At 49.7% G+C, this 14,473-nt stretch overlaps 1 protein-coding gene across 1 annotated transcript; it reads right to left on the reverse strand.

The window, feature by feature from the left end:
- Positions 1 to 7,868: 7,868 nt before the first annotated feature.
- Pnma3 (PNMA family member 3) lies at positions 7,869 to 12,037 on the reverse strand. The gene is made up of 2 exons (XM_078034095.1): positions 11,718 to 12,037; positions 7,869 to 11,493 (listed from the first exon to the last, which is right to left on the reverse strand). Exon 2 carries the CDS (start codon positions 11,381 to 11,383, stop codon positions 9,992 to 9,994), a length of 1,392 nt encoding a protein of 463 aa, XP_077890221.1. The 5' UTR covers positions 11,384 to 11,493; positions 11,718 to 12,037; the 3' UTR covers positions 7,869 to 9,991.
- Positions 12,038 to 14,473: the final 2,436 nt, after the last annotated feature.

The following is a 14,473-nucleotide window of genomic DNA, read 5'->3' on the forward strand; positions in this document are numbered from 1 at the left end:
TCCATGGATTAATCCATCTGATGAGTTAATAATTTGAAAGGACTGCTGTACTGGGTGGTAACTGTAGGCAGGTGAGGCATGATTGGAGGGGGTGGGTCACTGGGGGCTGTGCCCTTGGGGACAATATCTTGTCCCTCTGGCTTCTCCGTCTGTCTCTCTACTTTCTGGCTGCCACAAAGTGAGCAGCTTTCCTCCACATCACCCCTCCACCATGATGTTCTTCGTCACTCTCAGGCCCAGAGCAAGGGAGCTGGCTGGCCGGCCATGGACTGAACCTCTGAAAATGTGACCTCAAAACAAACTTTTCCTCCCCTAAGTTGTCACTGTCAGGTGTCTGGTCCACAGTGACCCACTGTGCAAACAAAGAAACAGGTGTCTTCTCTCACAAACCAGCTTCCTCTGTTGGCTTCATGTGTCTGCTCCCTCCCCTTCTCCTTGAGGACCTAGACTGCTTGTTCTGATACAAGCCACTACCGCTCTTAACACCCACCGTGAGAATTTCTGTCTCCTCGGCCTCAGTGTTAGACTCGCCATGGCTTATACCACATGCCACCCTCTTTCTTGGTTTCAGCCATGATGTTTCTGGGGTCCTTCTCTAGGGAGAGCACTCCCATGGAAATATTCTTGGGGTGGGTCTAGTGTCACCAACTGGCCCAGCATTTGTCCTGTTTTCAGCCTCACCTCTTTCTACTCTCCCTCTCTCCCCACCTTCTCCCTCCTTCCCTTCCCTGCTGACTCCAAGTCCAAGACTCTGGCTCTGTCTGGGGTATGGGTGTGGGCTCATCTCCCTGCATCCTCACGGGGGCTTGAGCTGTGACACCTCGCTGTCTTTCCTTTGTCACTTCTCTGCCCCATTGTCTCCACCTCTCAGCAGGCTTGGCTCTCCTGGCTTCCCCAACCCCTTTCCTTCCCTGGTTTCTGGAAGCACCCATTCCCTCCCTTCAGATTGACCTCCTCCCTCTCTGCTGGCTTTTACTTTGTTTGTCCTTGGACCTCCCCTGCCCAACCCCTTTTCCTCCTCCTCATTTGCTGGGGCTCAGCATGGTGGAGGAGGGTTCCCAGGCTCAGCCCAGGGACATTCAGTGCCTCTAGGGGATCTTCCGTGTCTGGATACAAGCCCTCCCCTGAGCTCCACACATGTGCATCAAACTGCCCACTTGGATGCCCCCTGAGAATTTCGGAATTCAGGTGTGCAAACTGGAGCGCTTTGCCCCTCTCAGTGCACTTGCTCCTTCCCCAGATTTCCCCAGCTGCATCACCACCAGATAGGGCTCCTCTCCCACCTGCTTGCTCAAGCTAAGATGGATGGCAGGATTCCTTCCCTCCTCTCCTTTATTTCTCACCCCCAGATCCAACCTGTCATAGTCTCTACTCTACTCCCCAATCCCCATGGCAGCTGGGGAGATCTAGCTCTTGGCAACACCACCAGACCCTGTTCTTCCCCTTGAGGTGTACTCCCCCTGGGTCCCCATCTCCTTAGAGTGAACCCAAGGCCCCCATCCTTGTCGGCGGCCCTGCCTCACCCCTCACAGTTGGCTTTCTCTTAGGGTCCTCCTCCCCTGCCACCGTTCCCGAGCCCCTCTCATCTGATGCCTGCTGAATTGGCCCTTTGGGCTGGCCCCCAGCACACTCAGCTCATCCCCACCTTCAGCCTTTGCCTTCCCTCCTTCCTCTGTGTGCCACGCTCCACCCCACCCCACCCCACCCCACCCCACCCCAAGAGCTGCCCACGGTGGCAGCCTCCTCTTCTTCAGGTTCTTCCTCCTCTTGGTTCAGCAGATCCTCCCCCTTCTCCCACGGACTTCCTCTGCCTGGCCACACTAGTGGACCTCAGAATCCTCTCTGTTCATGTTCTTACTGGTGGCACTGATTTGCACGTCACCACCAGATAGATGCTTTCAGGTTTCAGGGGCTCCCTCCCCGTCCATTTGTGCTGCTGTAACACAACACCGGAATCCGGGTAACTTATAAAGAAAAGATATTGATCTCTCACAGTTCTGGGCCCAGGGCAGTTCCTCTCTGCCTAGGCTGGGGATTGACATCCCCTTCACAGCACGTGCAGCCCACCACTGGGCTTGCAGTGAGCTTGCAGCCAGCTAAATTCCATTGGCATATTTTCTCCCCATGCTTCCTTCCAGCTGCCAGGATCCCCCGCCCTGTGCGTTGTGCCAATGGCTCTCCCAACCCAAGGGGTGGGCTCGCTTTCCTCTTTAGGCAGCATCCTGAGGGGGAAGCTGGCTCCTCTCTCCAGGAATCTGCAAGATGCAGACCCTGTCCGAGTCCCCTGCCCCTGCTCTCTCTGCTCTCTGAGCCTGCCAGGCCTGCCCACTGCAGCTGTGGGGTTTGGCGATGCCTCAGGAGTTGACCAGCGTTTATGGGCAGGGCCATAAACTTCCAGGAGAGAGGCCTTCAGATGGTTGCACCTGGTCACGGTGACTTGGGCGCCTGTCTGCAGCTGGGGGACTCCGTGGTTCTGGTTTCCTGAGTGTTATGGGTTCCATTGGGCACCCCCTCAATTCCCGCAAATTCATATGGGGATGTCCTAGCGCCCGCTACCTCAGGATGTGACCTTATTGGGAGATAGGGTCGCTGCAGTTGTAGCTTGTTAAATTTAGACGGTCATACTGGAAGAGGGTGGGCCTCCGCTCCAAGAGGACTGATGTCCTTGTGGGAAGGGCCAGTTTGGATACAGAGACAGACACGAACCCGAGGCAGTCTTTGTTACTTGCCAAGTGAATTTTAGAGTGAAGCTGCCTTCAGCCAAGGAATACCTCTGGCCACCAGGAACTGACTGCAAGGAATGCAATGGATCCTTCCTCAGAACCTCTGGTGGACACCAACTCTGTTGACTCCTGACATGTTTTGTTTTCTCACCAATTTGACACTGTAGACTTCTTTTTTCTTGATTTTCACAATTTTAGTTAGTTACATTAGCTCTCTTAGGTGAATACACCTCTGATATTTTGAATCCCTTAATATTTGTATCCGCTTTTATGGCATATATTTGCCCTGTCATCCAGCAATGGCTCTGTTGTGCCTTTGCAATGCTGTCACATCTTCTGCGTCATTGTTGGGATATTGGTTGCCAAGGATACCAAAGGATTTGGCTGGACTTAACTGTGTATATCTGCTGTTCTGTGTTGCTCTATCATGCTCTGAAGGACAGACCCTTCTTTCAGTCCTTATTGATGTGTCTGTTTTATGTCTTGTCTTCAACATTCCAGGAGCTACAAAAGAAGGCAGCCTGTTAATTTTACATGAGAAGTGTATAGGCCCTAGCCAGGTTTCAGGACACTTTGAATGCTATACAGGATTCTCTTTGTTGAAAAGGAGGTAATGAGATGTCCATTGGGACACATGTAACCACCAGTAATAGTTGAAAGAAAGAAGATGTCTGGTTGAGCCATGAGACCTTTCTTGGGACCATCTGTTTTGGCTTACCTGCACTTAATGGGGTCTGCTTGAAAGCATAATCCTCCTATACACCCTTGCAGAACTAAGCCTTTTTAGGATCATCTCAGAGAAGAGAAGGCAGCCAGAAATACATGGCCTCCAGGTAGACTCCAGGTCCTCCCTCTTAGAACTGAGTGTTACCAGTCTGAAGCTTTGGTCAGTAGTATAAGAAGGAATAGAAAGTGCCTCTAGGGGCTGCCTGATAGGCAAAATCATAGTTTCCCACAGATAAATTTGGTTCAGTTTTGCAAAGAGACCCTGTCCATCAGAAATCTTCTTGAATCTTAGCTCTAATGTGCCTCCAACTTCATCACATGGGAATACTTCAACAAAAGTGGTCTCTGTATTCACTCTCCACCTCTGTAGCTACCTTTGGTGTGACAAATGTGCCCCCTCCATCTTTTCCTAACACTAGTTTCTCACTGATCTTTCTAGTTCACAGACATGAGCAGGTCATTCTTCTCCTTCACATAATTCTAGGACAATGGTTCTTCTCTGAATATCCAGGTGGCTTGCTGCACATCTGGGGAAGATATCCAAAGACCTTGGTATGGGTACTCTAGGACCTTCATGGCTCTATCCCACCTTCCCATGAACTTCTCCTTTCTTCCCCATTAATTGCCCTGGTCCCCTTCCCTCTTCAGTCCCTCAATATCCACTGACCATCCAACCCCATTTACCTCAGGATGAGCACCTTGGCTTTGGCAAGTTTGTTAAGACTGCGATTTCTGTGATAAGGAAGTCAAAAGAGGTGTGGCCAACCAACAGCCACACCTCATTGGTATCGGCTTGGAGACACTTTCCAGTTGATGGCAAAGGAAGGGGAAAATTCAAAAAGCATGTGGCATTATCACTGAACTGTGGAGTTGGGAGCTACTGAGGCATCTATAATTTGCAGTTATTGTGTAAGGGAGAAGGAGATCAGGCATACAAAGAGTTCCTGAAAACTTCACAAACTTCCCACTAAACCTTTGGTAGCATACTGAGCTCTGCATGCTCAGATTGAGACGCCACAGGTTGGACAGAAAACACCTTCCAGAGAGCTACGAACAGAACTACCAGAAATCACACAGTGTTAAGAGACATTCAATTTTGCATTGGCCATAGAGGAGAAACCACATTGAAATCTCTGGACATTCAGTACAGAACAGAGAAAGGCCATACCTTAGGAGGAAGACTCAGCCCTGCAAGATCCACATTAACAAAACATTAGAGTGACCTGAAATTAGAAGAGGATATACTGAGGAAAGGGAAAGGAATGAGGAGGAGTTAGGGGGAGGAACTCAAGAGGGGGTAAGAGGAAGGTTGCATATGATCAAAGCACAATATATGTATGCATAGAAATGTCAGTCAAACCCATTAATTTATACAATTAATATGTAATAATAATAATAATAATAACAACAACAACAAGTCTCAAAAAACTCAGGATGGTCTGTATTTTAACAAGTCATACAACTCAATAACAACTGCCTGCTGGAACAGAACTCAACACAAACTTAAGTGAAACAACAAAACCAAGACATTCAACAATCTGACAGTCAAAATGTCCACCTCTGGGAAGAATTGCTAGACATTAGAAGGAGTAACATGATCCATAAACAAGGATAAAATGTTTCCGAAGGCCCTGAAATGGCAAGAACTATAGGATTAGCAGATGAGGAATTAAAGATAATTAATGGAAATAAATGTTGTTCCAGAATTAAAAGAATGCAAATGAATATAATGAAAAACCAATGAGGAAGAACTCCATCAAAAAAAATAACAAGTATAATTAAGAACCAAATAGAATATCTACAAGTGAAAAATACCAAAGAGAAAATATGGAACTCTGTAGTAGACCCACAGATACAAAGTCAAATATTTTCTACCAACACCCCAAAAAATCAGTATCAAAAGAAAAGTCTTTTCAAATGCATCTTGACCCCACATCTCACTTATGATACAGAAACTAATTTAGATTCACCCTATGATGAAAAAGCAAAAACCACAAAAATAAAACATAAGATAAAATCTTTACAAATGTGGACCAAGGAAATATTTCTTAGATAGGACCCTAAAAGTGTTAATTATAAAAGAAAAAAATGTTACAGCAGACTACTTCATCTTAATAAAACCAATTTGCTTGTGAATGCATACCATTAACAATATACACGGGGAATATATAACTGGTAGAAAAAATACCAGCACATATATATGACATAGAACTTGTATCCTGAGTATTGTAACAAGTCACACAATTCAATAATGAAAGAGAAGAGGATCCCAGTTGAAAACTGAGCAAGAGACTTGAACAGGTCCTGCACTAAGGGAGAAAGACAGTTAATAAACAAACATACAAAATGCTCAATATCATTAGCCATCACAGAAATGCTAGTTAATGCAACAAAATACAACAATGAGTTCTCCAACACAATGCCTGAAAGTTCAAAGATGAAAACACAAGATTTTTTTGGAGGACCCCGAGAAACAGGATACTGTGCATTGTGAGTATAAGTGATCACAATAGCTTTGAAAATCTGTGTGAAGTTTCTTATAAAGTTAAATATACTCCTACCCTGTGGCTCTGCCATCCCATTTCTACTTATTTACCCAAGAGAAGGGAAAAATAATGTCCACAAAGGGACTCATGCAAGGAGTGCATTTTAATCACACAACAGTAACAGTAACATGCAATGATAGGAACCTTGAAAATGGGCATGTGCCAAATGTTGAAAGTAAATGAGGGCATTGTAGGACCAGCTATAGTGCTTACCAGTTTTGGGTCAATAAAAGTCTTATGGCTGTTTTGTGAGAAGCAACTTGTACTTTACTCTGCCTTCTCCCTAACTCTCTTGTTTGATTCCTTAAACAAATAAAAAGCCCATCAACTAACCAAAACATGCACTCATATAAATTCAGCTAAATATCACATGTTCTCTTATATACGTGTGCACGCGCGCACACACACATATACACAGACATCCATTACCACACATTCACTCACAATCATGAACTCTTTATACATTTGCACATTCCTTCATGTATACACTCAGGACACAGTCAGGTACACTCAGTCATATTCACACATAAGCACACACTGTGGCATTCTCACACATCATCGCACTAACACACATTTACTAAGACACTTATACATTTATGTACATTCCTAAACATACACTCACACACCAACACACATTCACACACCAACATTCACTCATACTTGAAAACATATATACTCATACTCAAACACACACTAACATACTCACATTCACACACCATTTCACATGCTAAATCACATATCCACATGTTTTAGTTAGCTTTTTCACCACTGTAACCAAAAGGCCTGACAAGAAAAGTTTTAGAGGAGGGTAAGTTTATTTGGTGCTTACAGTTTCAGATTTTCGGTACATAGATGACTGACTCCATTGCTCTGGGCCCAAGATGAGAAAGAACATCATGGTGGAAGGGTGGAGGAGGAAAGCAACTCAGAACATGACCATCAGGAACCAGAGAGAGCTCTGCTCACCAGGAACAATATAACCCCCAAAGGACACCCCCAGTGACACACCTCCTCCAGCCACACCCCACTTGAACCACTGAGCTAATTCCTAGTAGTGAATTAATGCACTGATTAAGTTAAGCATCTCATAACTCTATCATTTCACCTCTAAGTTTCTAGTATTGTCTCACACATGAGCTTTTTGGGTGTACATCTCATATCTAAACCATAACAACATACATTCACTGATATACTGACACAGATATTCACAAATTAATAATACTGTCACACCACCACAAATAAAAATGCTTACATACGTTCATGCATATTCTTTTTATAAATTTTTTTTAGTTGTAGATGGACAAAATACCTTTATTTTGTTTATTTTTTTTATGTGGTGCTGAGGATCAAACCCAGTGTCTCACACATTAGGCTACTGCTCTACCACTGAGCCACAACCCCAGCCCCCCCCCCCCCCCGTTCATGCATATGCTAACACACACTTATATTGATACTCACAATTCCCCTGCATGCTGAAATTTTAATTCCATCTCATACATACACACACTGGTCTTGTTTTGATGTCTAGATCCAATGTGTTGAGTGTTTAGAGCACTTCAAGCCATCATGGGGCTATGGGAACATGGGTCCTGCCTATTGCCCCCATCCACCCTTTAATATCGGATCCACTTCTATTGAAAAAGCTCACAGAGTGCCCTAGGTATCTAACCAGTCACTATCTAGATCCACCTATGTCATGTTCAGCTATGTTTCATCAGGGTCCATAAACTAGTAACCCTGGGTTGTAATCACTTTGGCAGTTAGTGTACCCCATAGCCTATCTGAAATTTACCCTGCACACACCACAATGGTAACCCTGCTAAAGTTGTCCCCTCCATTCCACCCTGTCCCATCCCTAAAGGAAGCAAAAAACTTGGCTGGAACATCCATGAGATTTATTGAAGAGAAACATTTACAGAAACCATTGAAGAGAAGGGCTGACAACACCTAAAGGGACTCTTCACGACCACTCGAGGCCACAGGTCCCGGGCCTCCCCCTCCTGGGGCTGCAGACGAAGAGCCGCCTCTGTCTCCACGCTGGGGCCCTCCCACCACAGTCTCCCTTTCTGAGGACCCCAGAACTGCCTCTTGCCAGGACAATGGCCTCTGGCAATGAACACTCACTTCCATTCCGGGAGCCCCCTGAGGGGCTGACTTGCTGTGGGGTGGCCCTTGCCCTATGGCTGGCACAGAACGGTCACAGGACAGTGGAAAGCATAACAGGGAACACCCCCCCCAAGCCAAGGAAACTGAGTCACAAGGAACAACGGGGGTGGAACGTCCAAGCACAGTCCCTGGCCCTGCCCCTCCATCTAAGGTCCAGTGCTTCCTGCCCGAGGTGAGGCCGCGGTCTTGATCACCGAGGGGGTGAGCGTCCACCACGCCCTAGCCGTCCATCCTTCGCGCCGGCTCCCGCCTCCGACTCCTGGGGACTGGGCTCAGGGCCTCCTGGGAGGAGCTGCTCAGATAAGAACACACACACACACACACACACACACACACACATCTCCACGAGAACAAGCGGCAGGCAGGCAGCTGGCCTAGATCTACACCGAGAAAGCAGAGGTTGAGCTCACGACACTGGACAGGAGCGAGCAGAGCCTTGGCTCGCCCGGAAGCTCACGGCACGTGCCCGGGCCTGGAGGTGGCCGGCCGCGAGGGCACGGTCCTCTGCCCGGGGTTGACACACACCTCACGGCTTTGCACAGGAACGGTGGCTAGCGTGGGGGTGGGCGTTTGCTTGAGGTGGGTCACTATGGGGCTTACAGACAAGGTGGGCCTCCAGGGACAGGGACAGGAGCACCCTGCCCCGGGGACGGTGAATCGGGTTGGGGTTTTGCCTGTTGGGAGAGCCAGGCAGCTGGCACCCTTGAGATGGACTCTCTTCCCCGACGTCTCCCAGTCCGGTGCAGGTGGCAGGTGTACTCAGGTGCCCTCATCCAGGCTATGGATGGCCGCTGAGTAGTGCTTCAAGGCTGGCCGCCCTAGGCTGGCAGGGCTTGGGGCTGACCCTGGGTTGGCAGCTCTTGAATTGTGAGTTGCCAAGCCAGGCCCCACTTCTCCCTGCTTGCTCTCTCCACTTCTCCAGTGGTCCTGCACAGACAAAACAGAACAAACTGCCCCCCTCCAAGTCCTCCCTCATACTCCTCCCACTCCTTTCCTACCTCCTCGTGTTTGGAGCAAAAGCTGCCTTCTATATCCAATCACGCCTAAGCCAGCTCTGGGGGCACTGACCTAGTGGTGCCAATGCCCCCACCTGGGGGTCTTCTTAGTCTTTGGTGTCCTTGCCCGTACAGCCCTGTCAGGCTGCAGGAAAGGAAACTGCCTCTGGGATGGTGCTGGGCTCCCAGGGCTTTGGGGTCTGGAGACCCGGCCTTTATGGGCGGAAGGGCTCAAGGGTACTGCCTTCCTGGGGCTCCCCTAGAGCAGTGTAGATGATCCTGAAGACAGGTTGGACCCTGCGACCTCCCCTGCGGAGCATTACTTCTCTATCTTGGAGCTCTTCCTCCGAGGAATTGGCTCCTTCTGACACAGATGGCCCCAGGGCAGGCTCCTCCACGCTCCATGTATCCTGGTGTCTGGTTGGCATCGTTAGCTCTGAGTCTGTAGTGTAGGAACTTGGAGGTGGCCAGATGACATTGCAGACACGCATATCAGAGCCCACCATCTCACTGTCTTCATACTCTGTATCGCTGGGGTCTCTGTGTGAGGCTTGAGATTCCCATGTGCAGGGTGTGGCAGCTCCCTGCTTGGTACTCTGGCACCCCTTGATGATCCTGTGATGGACCCTCACTGAGTTGCATGAAGTCTGATTTTGGTTCTTTGAGTCCCTTCCCACTAGTAGAGGGTGACAGGGTTCAGTCTGGACCTGATTGCTCTGTCCTTTTTCCCTACTGAAACCCTCTGCTCTTTGTCTGAGCTGCCTCTGCCCATTCTTCAAATCTGTTGTTTGTTTCCTAGGCCTGTGATAAGAATTGTTGCCCTGTTTTCCAGAGCCTACTTGGCCTTGGACTTGGGATGGCTCTTGTCCCAAGCCCGGCTCCCGTTTCCCAAATCAATTGCAGCCTGTCTCTTCTGCTTCACCAAGGGCAGATTGGGGGGGTTGAAACACTGCGCCCTGATGTGGCCATCTTCCCCACAGCCATAACAGAATGTGTGGTGTTTCCGTTTTCTTGATCCTCTAGAGCCAGCCCTCATCACACCTCCTCTCCTGTGTTGGCCTCTGCCCCTCCAGCGTCGGGAACCCTGGGAAGGCCTTGCCTCAAGAGTATTGCCAAGGGCAGGAACAAGCGCTGCCCTGACCCCACCGACTCTGGCAGATGGCCTTTGGCCTATTTCCAACCCTTCCAGAATCTCCCTCTCGGGACCTATGGTGGCCTCCCACTCCTCCTCCTCACGTAGGAGCTTTACCAGAGCCAGGAAACCAGGCGGCTTCCTGCGCTGTTTCATCAGCTTAAGCTTCTCTCGAAGTTTGTCAGGAAGGGTGGCCCCACCTAAGATGCGTTTCAGGCGTGTCTGATTCACATTCCTCCGGGATACTGCATTTTTCTCTACAGCTTTTTGAAGCAGGGGTTCCAACCGTACCACAAAGCTAGAGACTTTCTCTCCTGGCTCTTGATAGGCCTTACAAAATTTCACCTGGGCAATTTTTCTGCTCTCCACAGGTCCAAACACCTGCTGCAGGGCTTCTAGGCACTCCTCCACTGTGATGGCAGCATTGTTGGCACGCAGCACACTGACCACCTGGAGAGCAGGGCCCCGCAAGCATTCCATCAGCCTCCTCCTCTTTTCCCCCTCGGGCACCTGCCACATCTGTAGCATCTCAGTGGTGTGCTCAAGCCAGGCATCAAAGGCCAATGCCCCTGGGATAGATATGGTGTTCCCAGAAAACACTCTTAGTTCTCGGTATAGCATTTGTTCTAGCAGAGGTTGCACTGCTGCCCCCAGGGTCTGGGCCCAGGTCCAGAAATCTGGTGATATAGCCAATCTGGGAGCTGAACAATTAGTGCAGGACCCAAGGACTCTGTTCATGTCTGACACGGACCGCCTCTCCTCCTCTAAGAAGCGGTTCAGTCTATTGAGAAATTCTCCATCAGTATTTCTGGGTTTTACAATCACTTCCCAGGGTCCCCCCTTTCCTAGTATTTCCCTGGGGACCAAAGCATAGTCAAAATCTTGTGCAAGCTCCAGTAGAAAGGCTTGGGCATTCTCCTCCCTCCTAAACATTCTGCCAATAACCCTATATCTGCCCAGATGCCTGAGAGCCTCCTGGAGAGTCTCTTCAAATTCATCCTCACTACAGTCCTCAGGAATTCCCAGGATCAACATGGACCTCTGGGTGTCCAAATGCTCCCCCCTACACCAGTCCTGCAACAGGGTCAATGGCATGTTCCCGAACTTCAGCAGATTCTAATTTGGGGGTGGGTGATCAGGGCGTGTGCACATAAATATATCAGCAAACTCCCAGGACGACTGCAGCCCACCCAGGTGTCCACAACCTGTGAATGCGAACGGGGCGACAGCGAGGTTAATGCCCCACCCCCCACTCCCACCCCAGCCGCCCCTCGTGCCCCGACCCCCGCCCCACCCCGCGAGGGCCCCCGCGGGCCACAGCACCCTCCCACGCCGCCCCCCGCCCCGCGGGCTGCTGTGGCCGGGCCGGCTCGGGCGGAGGGCCGCGGGGTCTCCTTGGCCCGAGCGGCCCCTCCCGGGGGTACGGTACCTCCTGCTGGGGCGGGGTCCTCCCTGGTCCGGGCCCCCGCGGCGCGGGCTCCTCCGGGCTGAGCAGAGCGGCGGCGGCGGCGGGGTCGGTCGCCCCTCGTTCCCTCGCCCTGTCGCCGGCTCTGCGTCCAGCTCTCGCTCTCCCGGCGCGGCACGTGGGCCAGTGCGCCGGCGCCTGCTCGCCACCGCTCTCTGCAGTGCGGACGCGGGGCGGGGGCGCGGTGGCGGTGGAGCGCGGACCCTCCGCGTCGCCCCGGAGACCGCCGGGCCATTGGCGCGCACGGGTCACGCGGCCGGGCTGTCGCCGCCGCCGCGGGCACCCGGGGACCGCGGGTGACGTCACCTGCTCCTCCTCCCTCCCCCGCCCCCGCCCTGGCACAGGTGGAGCCCCCCACCCCCCGGGGAGGGGGTGTCTGGGTGTCGGTGTCTGGAGACCCCACGCCTTTGGCTCTCCCCACCTGGTCCCGCGTCCGTCTGGGTCCAGCCCTGTCCCCTGCTCCTCCTGGATGTGCCCTCGGGGCACCAGCACAGCGAGGGGTCTGCGCCCAAGGTGTCCACTAGGAAGCGGCCTGGGGTGGGCCCACCAGCTCTGCGTTCTGGCCAGGGGTGGGGAGCAGGCCCTCTGGGGCTTCTTTGCCTGCAGTCCTTCTTTCCATCCCCACCCAGGATAGGATTGTTCTGGTCTCTGGGCCAGGCCAGGGCACTGGGTCCAGGTGTGATTCCATTAAGTATGCATGCACTCACGTGCACAAACCTGTGCTCACGTGTGTTAATGTGTGCTCATCACCCCACCCCACCAAAGCATTGGGCAATGCCCATCCCACTGGAAGAGACCACAGGGCTGGGGCCATGGAGGGTACACAATGGGTCTATGTGCTTCACTGCCCTCCCTGAGTGTCAGTGACCAGCCCATAGGAAGATCTGCCATGGCCTTTCATGGTCTGCACACTGCACATCCATGGTCTTGGGAGGCTGTTTCCTGGACTTGAAGCCCCACCCTTTGGGACTGTCTTGTCTTCCTGGCTCTTAGCAGGCTACTTCTATATTAGTTGTGTTCCAGGGCAGCAATTAAATGGGGAAGGGACTGACTGTCCTTCATTAAGAGCCCTCATACCAACTCCGTGTTCTTTGTGCTCCTGCCTGCTCTGCCATCTCTATCCTGGCCTCCTATGAGCAGGCCTCCAGCCCCTCTCCAGTCTTCAGTTGGGGCCCACTTATCCAGCCGGGTCTGGGAACCCAACTTATATAGGGATGTGGCAGAGAACTGCCCACATTACTTAAGTCTCACATTGTAGTTGTCAGTGGTCCACTTGTTGGCCTGCCAGTTGTGACTTCCCTGGTCAGACTAGATTTTCTCATTTCCTTCCTCTCTTCCTTCCTTCCTTCCTTCCTTCCTTCCTTCCTTCCTTTTTTGCTTTCTTTCAGCTGTACTGGGAATGGAACACAGGGTCTTGCACACGCTGAACATGTGCTGTATCACTGAGCTACATCTTCAGCCCTTTTAAAAGTTTTATTTCTTGTGTTTTTATTAGTGCATTATAATTATACAGAATAATGTGGTGCATTGTGACATTCATATATGCACAAAAGATAATTTTACTCCAATTAATTCCCCAGTGGTTCTCCTTTCCCTCCCTACTTTCTCTACTGTTTTGATCTTCCTTTTATTTATTTACATGTATATGTTGTTGATGTGTCATAATCATACATAAAAAATTGAATTTATCATAATGTATTCATACGTATATGTAGCACAATTTGGTCGATTTTGTTCCCAGGTTCTTCTGCTTTCCCTCCCTTTCTTCTTCCTCCTTGATTCTTTTCCTCTCCTCTATTCATCTCTTTTTAAATTTATTTTTTCTCTCTAGCTTCCACATGTGAGGATAAAAATTTGACCCTTGTCTCTCTAAGTCTGGCTTACTTCACTTAGAATGATGTTTTCCAGTTCCATTCATTTACTTAAATTTTATTTTGGGACAGGATCTCCCTATGTTGCCCAGGCTGCCCTTGAACTTGGGATCTTCCTCAGCTTTCTGAGTAGCTGAGAATACAGGCATATGCCACCACACCTGGCTAGACTAGATTCTTAAAGTGTCTGTGTAACAATGATTTCATTTATTCCTTACCAGAACAATGTGAGGTGTATGTTGATATTATCCTTTTTAAACTCATGAGCCTCAAAGGGCTGAAGAGATATATTCAAGTTTACATACCTTACTGCAAGTAGAATTGACACTGAATAGGACCTTCTCAGAAGTGCTTTGAAGGTCAAGTATGTGTATATAATTCCTTAGAAACATCTAAGAGGTCATCAGAATCTATCTTTCTCACAAAACACTCATACAGGGGCTGGGGCTGGGGCTGGGGCTCAGCGGTAGCATACTTGCCCGGCATGTTTCAGGCACTGGGTTCAATTCTCAGCACCATATATAAATACATAAATAAAATAAAGGTCAACTAAAAAATTTTAAAAGAAAACAACACTGATATACAAATTTCCAAATCAATATTTGGTGCTCCTAGGAAAGGCAATGAAATAGAATAAATGTCTGATAGAAAGGATATGGGGGAAATGGTACACTCATACATTGGTGGGACTGTAAATTGGTATAACCATTATGGAAAGCAGTATGGAGTTTCCTCAAAAAACTAGGTATGGAACCATCATTTGACCCAGTTTCCCCACTCTGCAGGTTATATATCCAAAGGGTTTTAATTAGCATACTACAGTGATGCAACCACATCAATAGGTATAAC

The sequence above is a fragment of the Ictidomys tridecemlineatus genome, chromosome X, assembly GCF_052094955.1.
Source record: "Ictidomys tridecemlineatus isolate mIctTri1 chromosome X, mIctTri1.hap1, whole genome shotgun sequence".
Lineage (NCBI taxonomy): Eukaryota > Metazoa > Chordata > Mammalia > Rodentia > Sciuridae > Ictidomys > Ictidomys tridecemlineatus.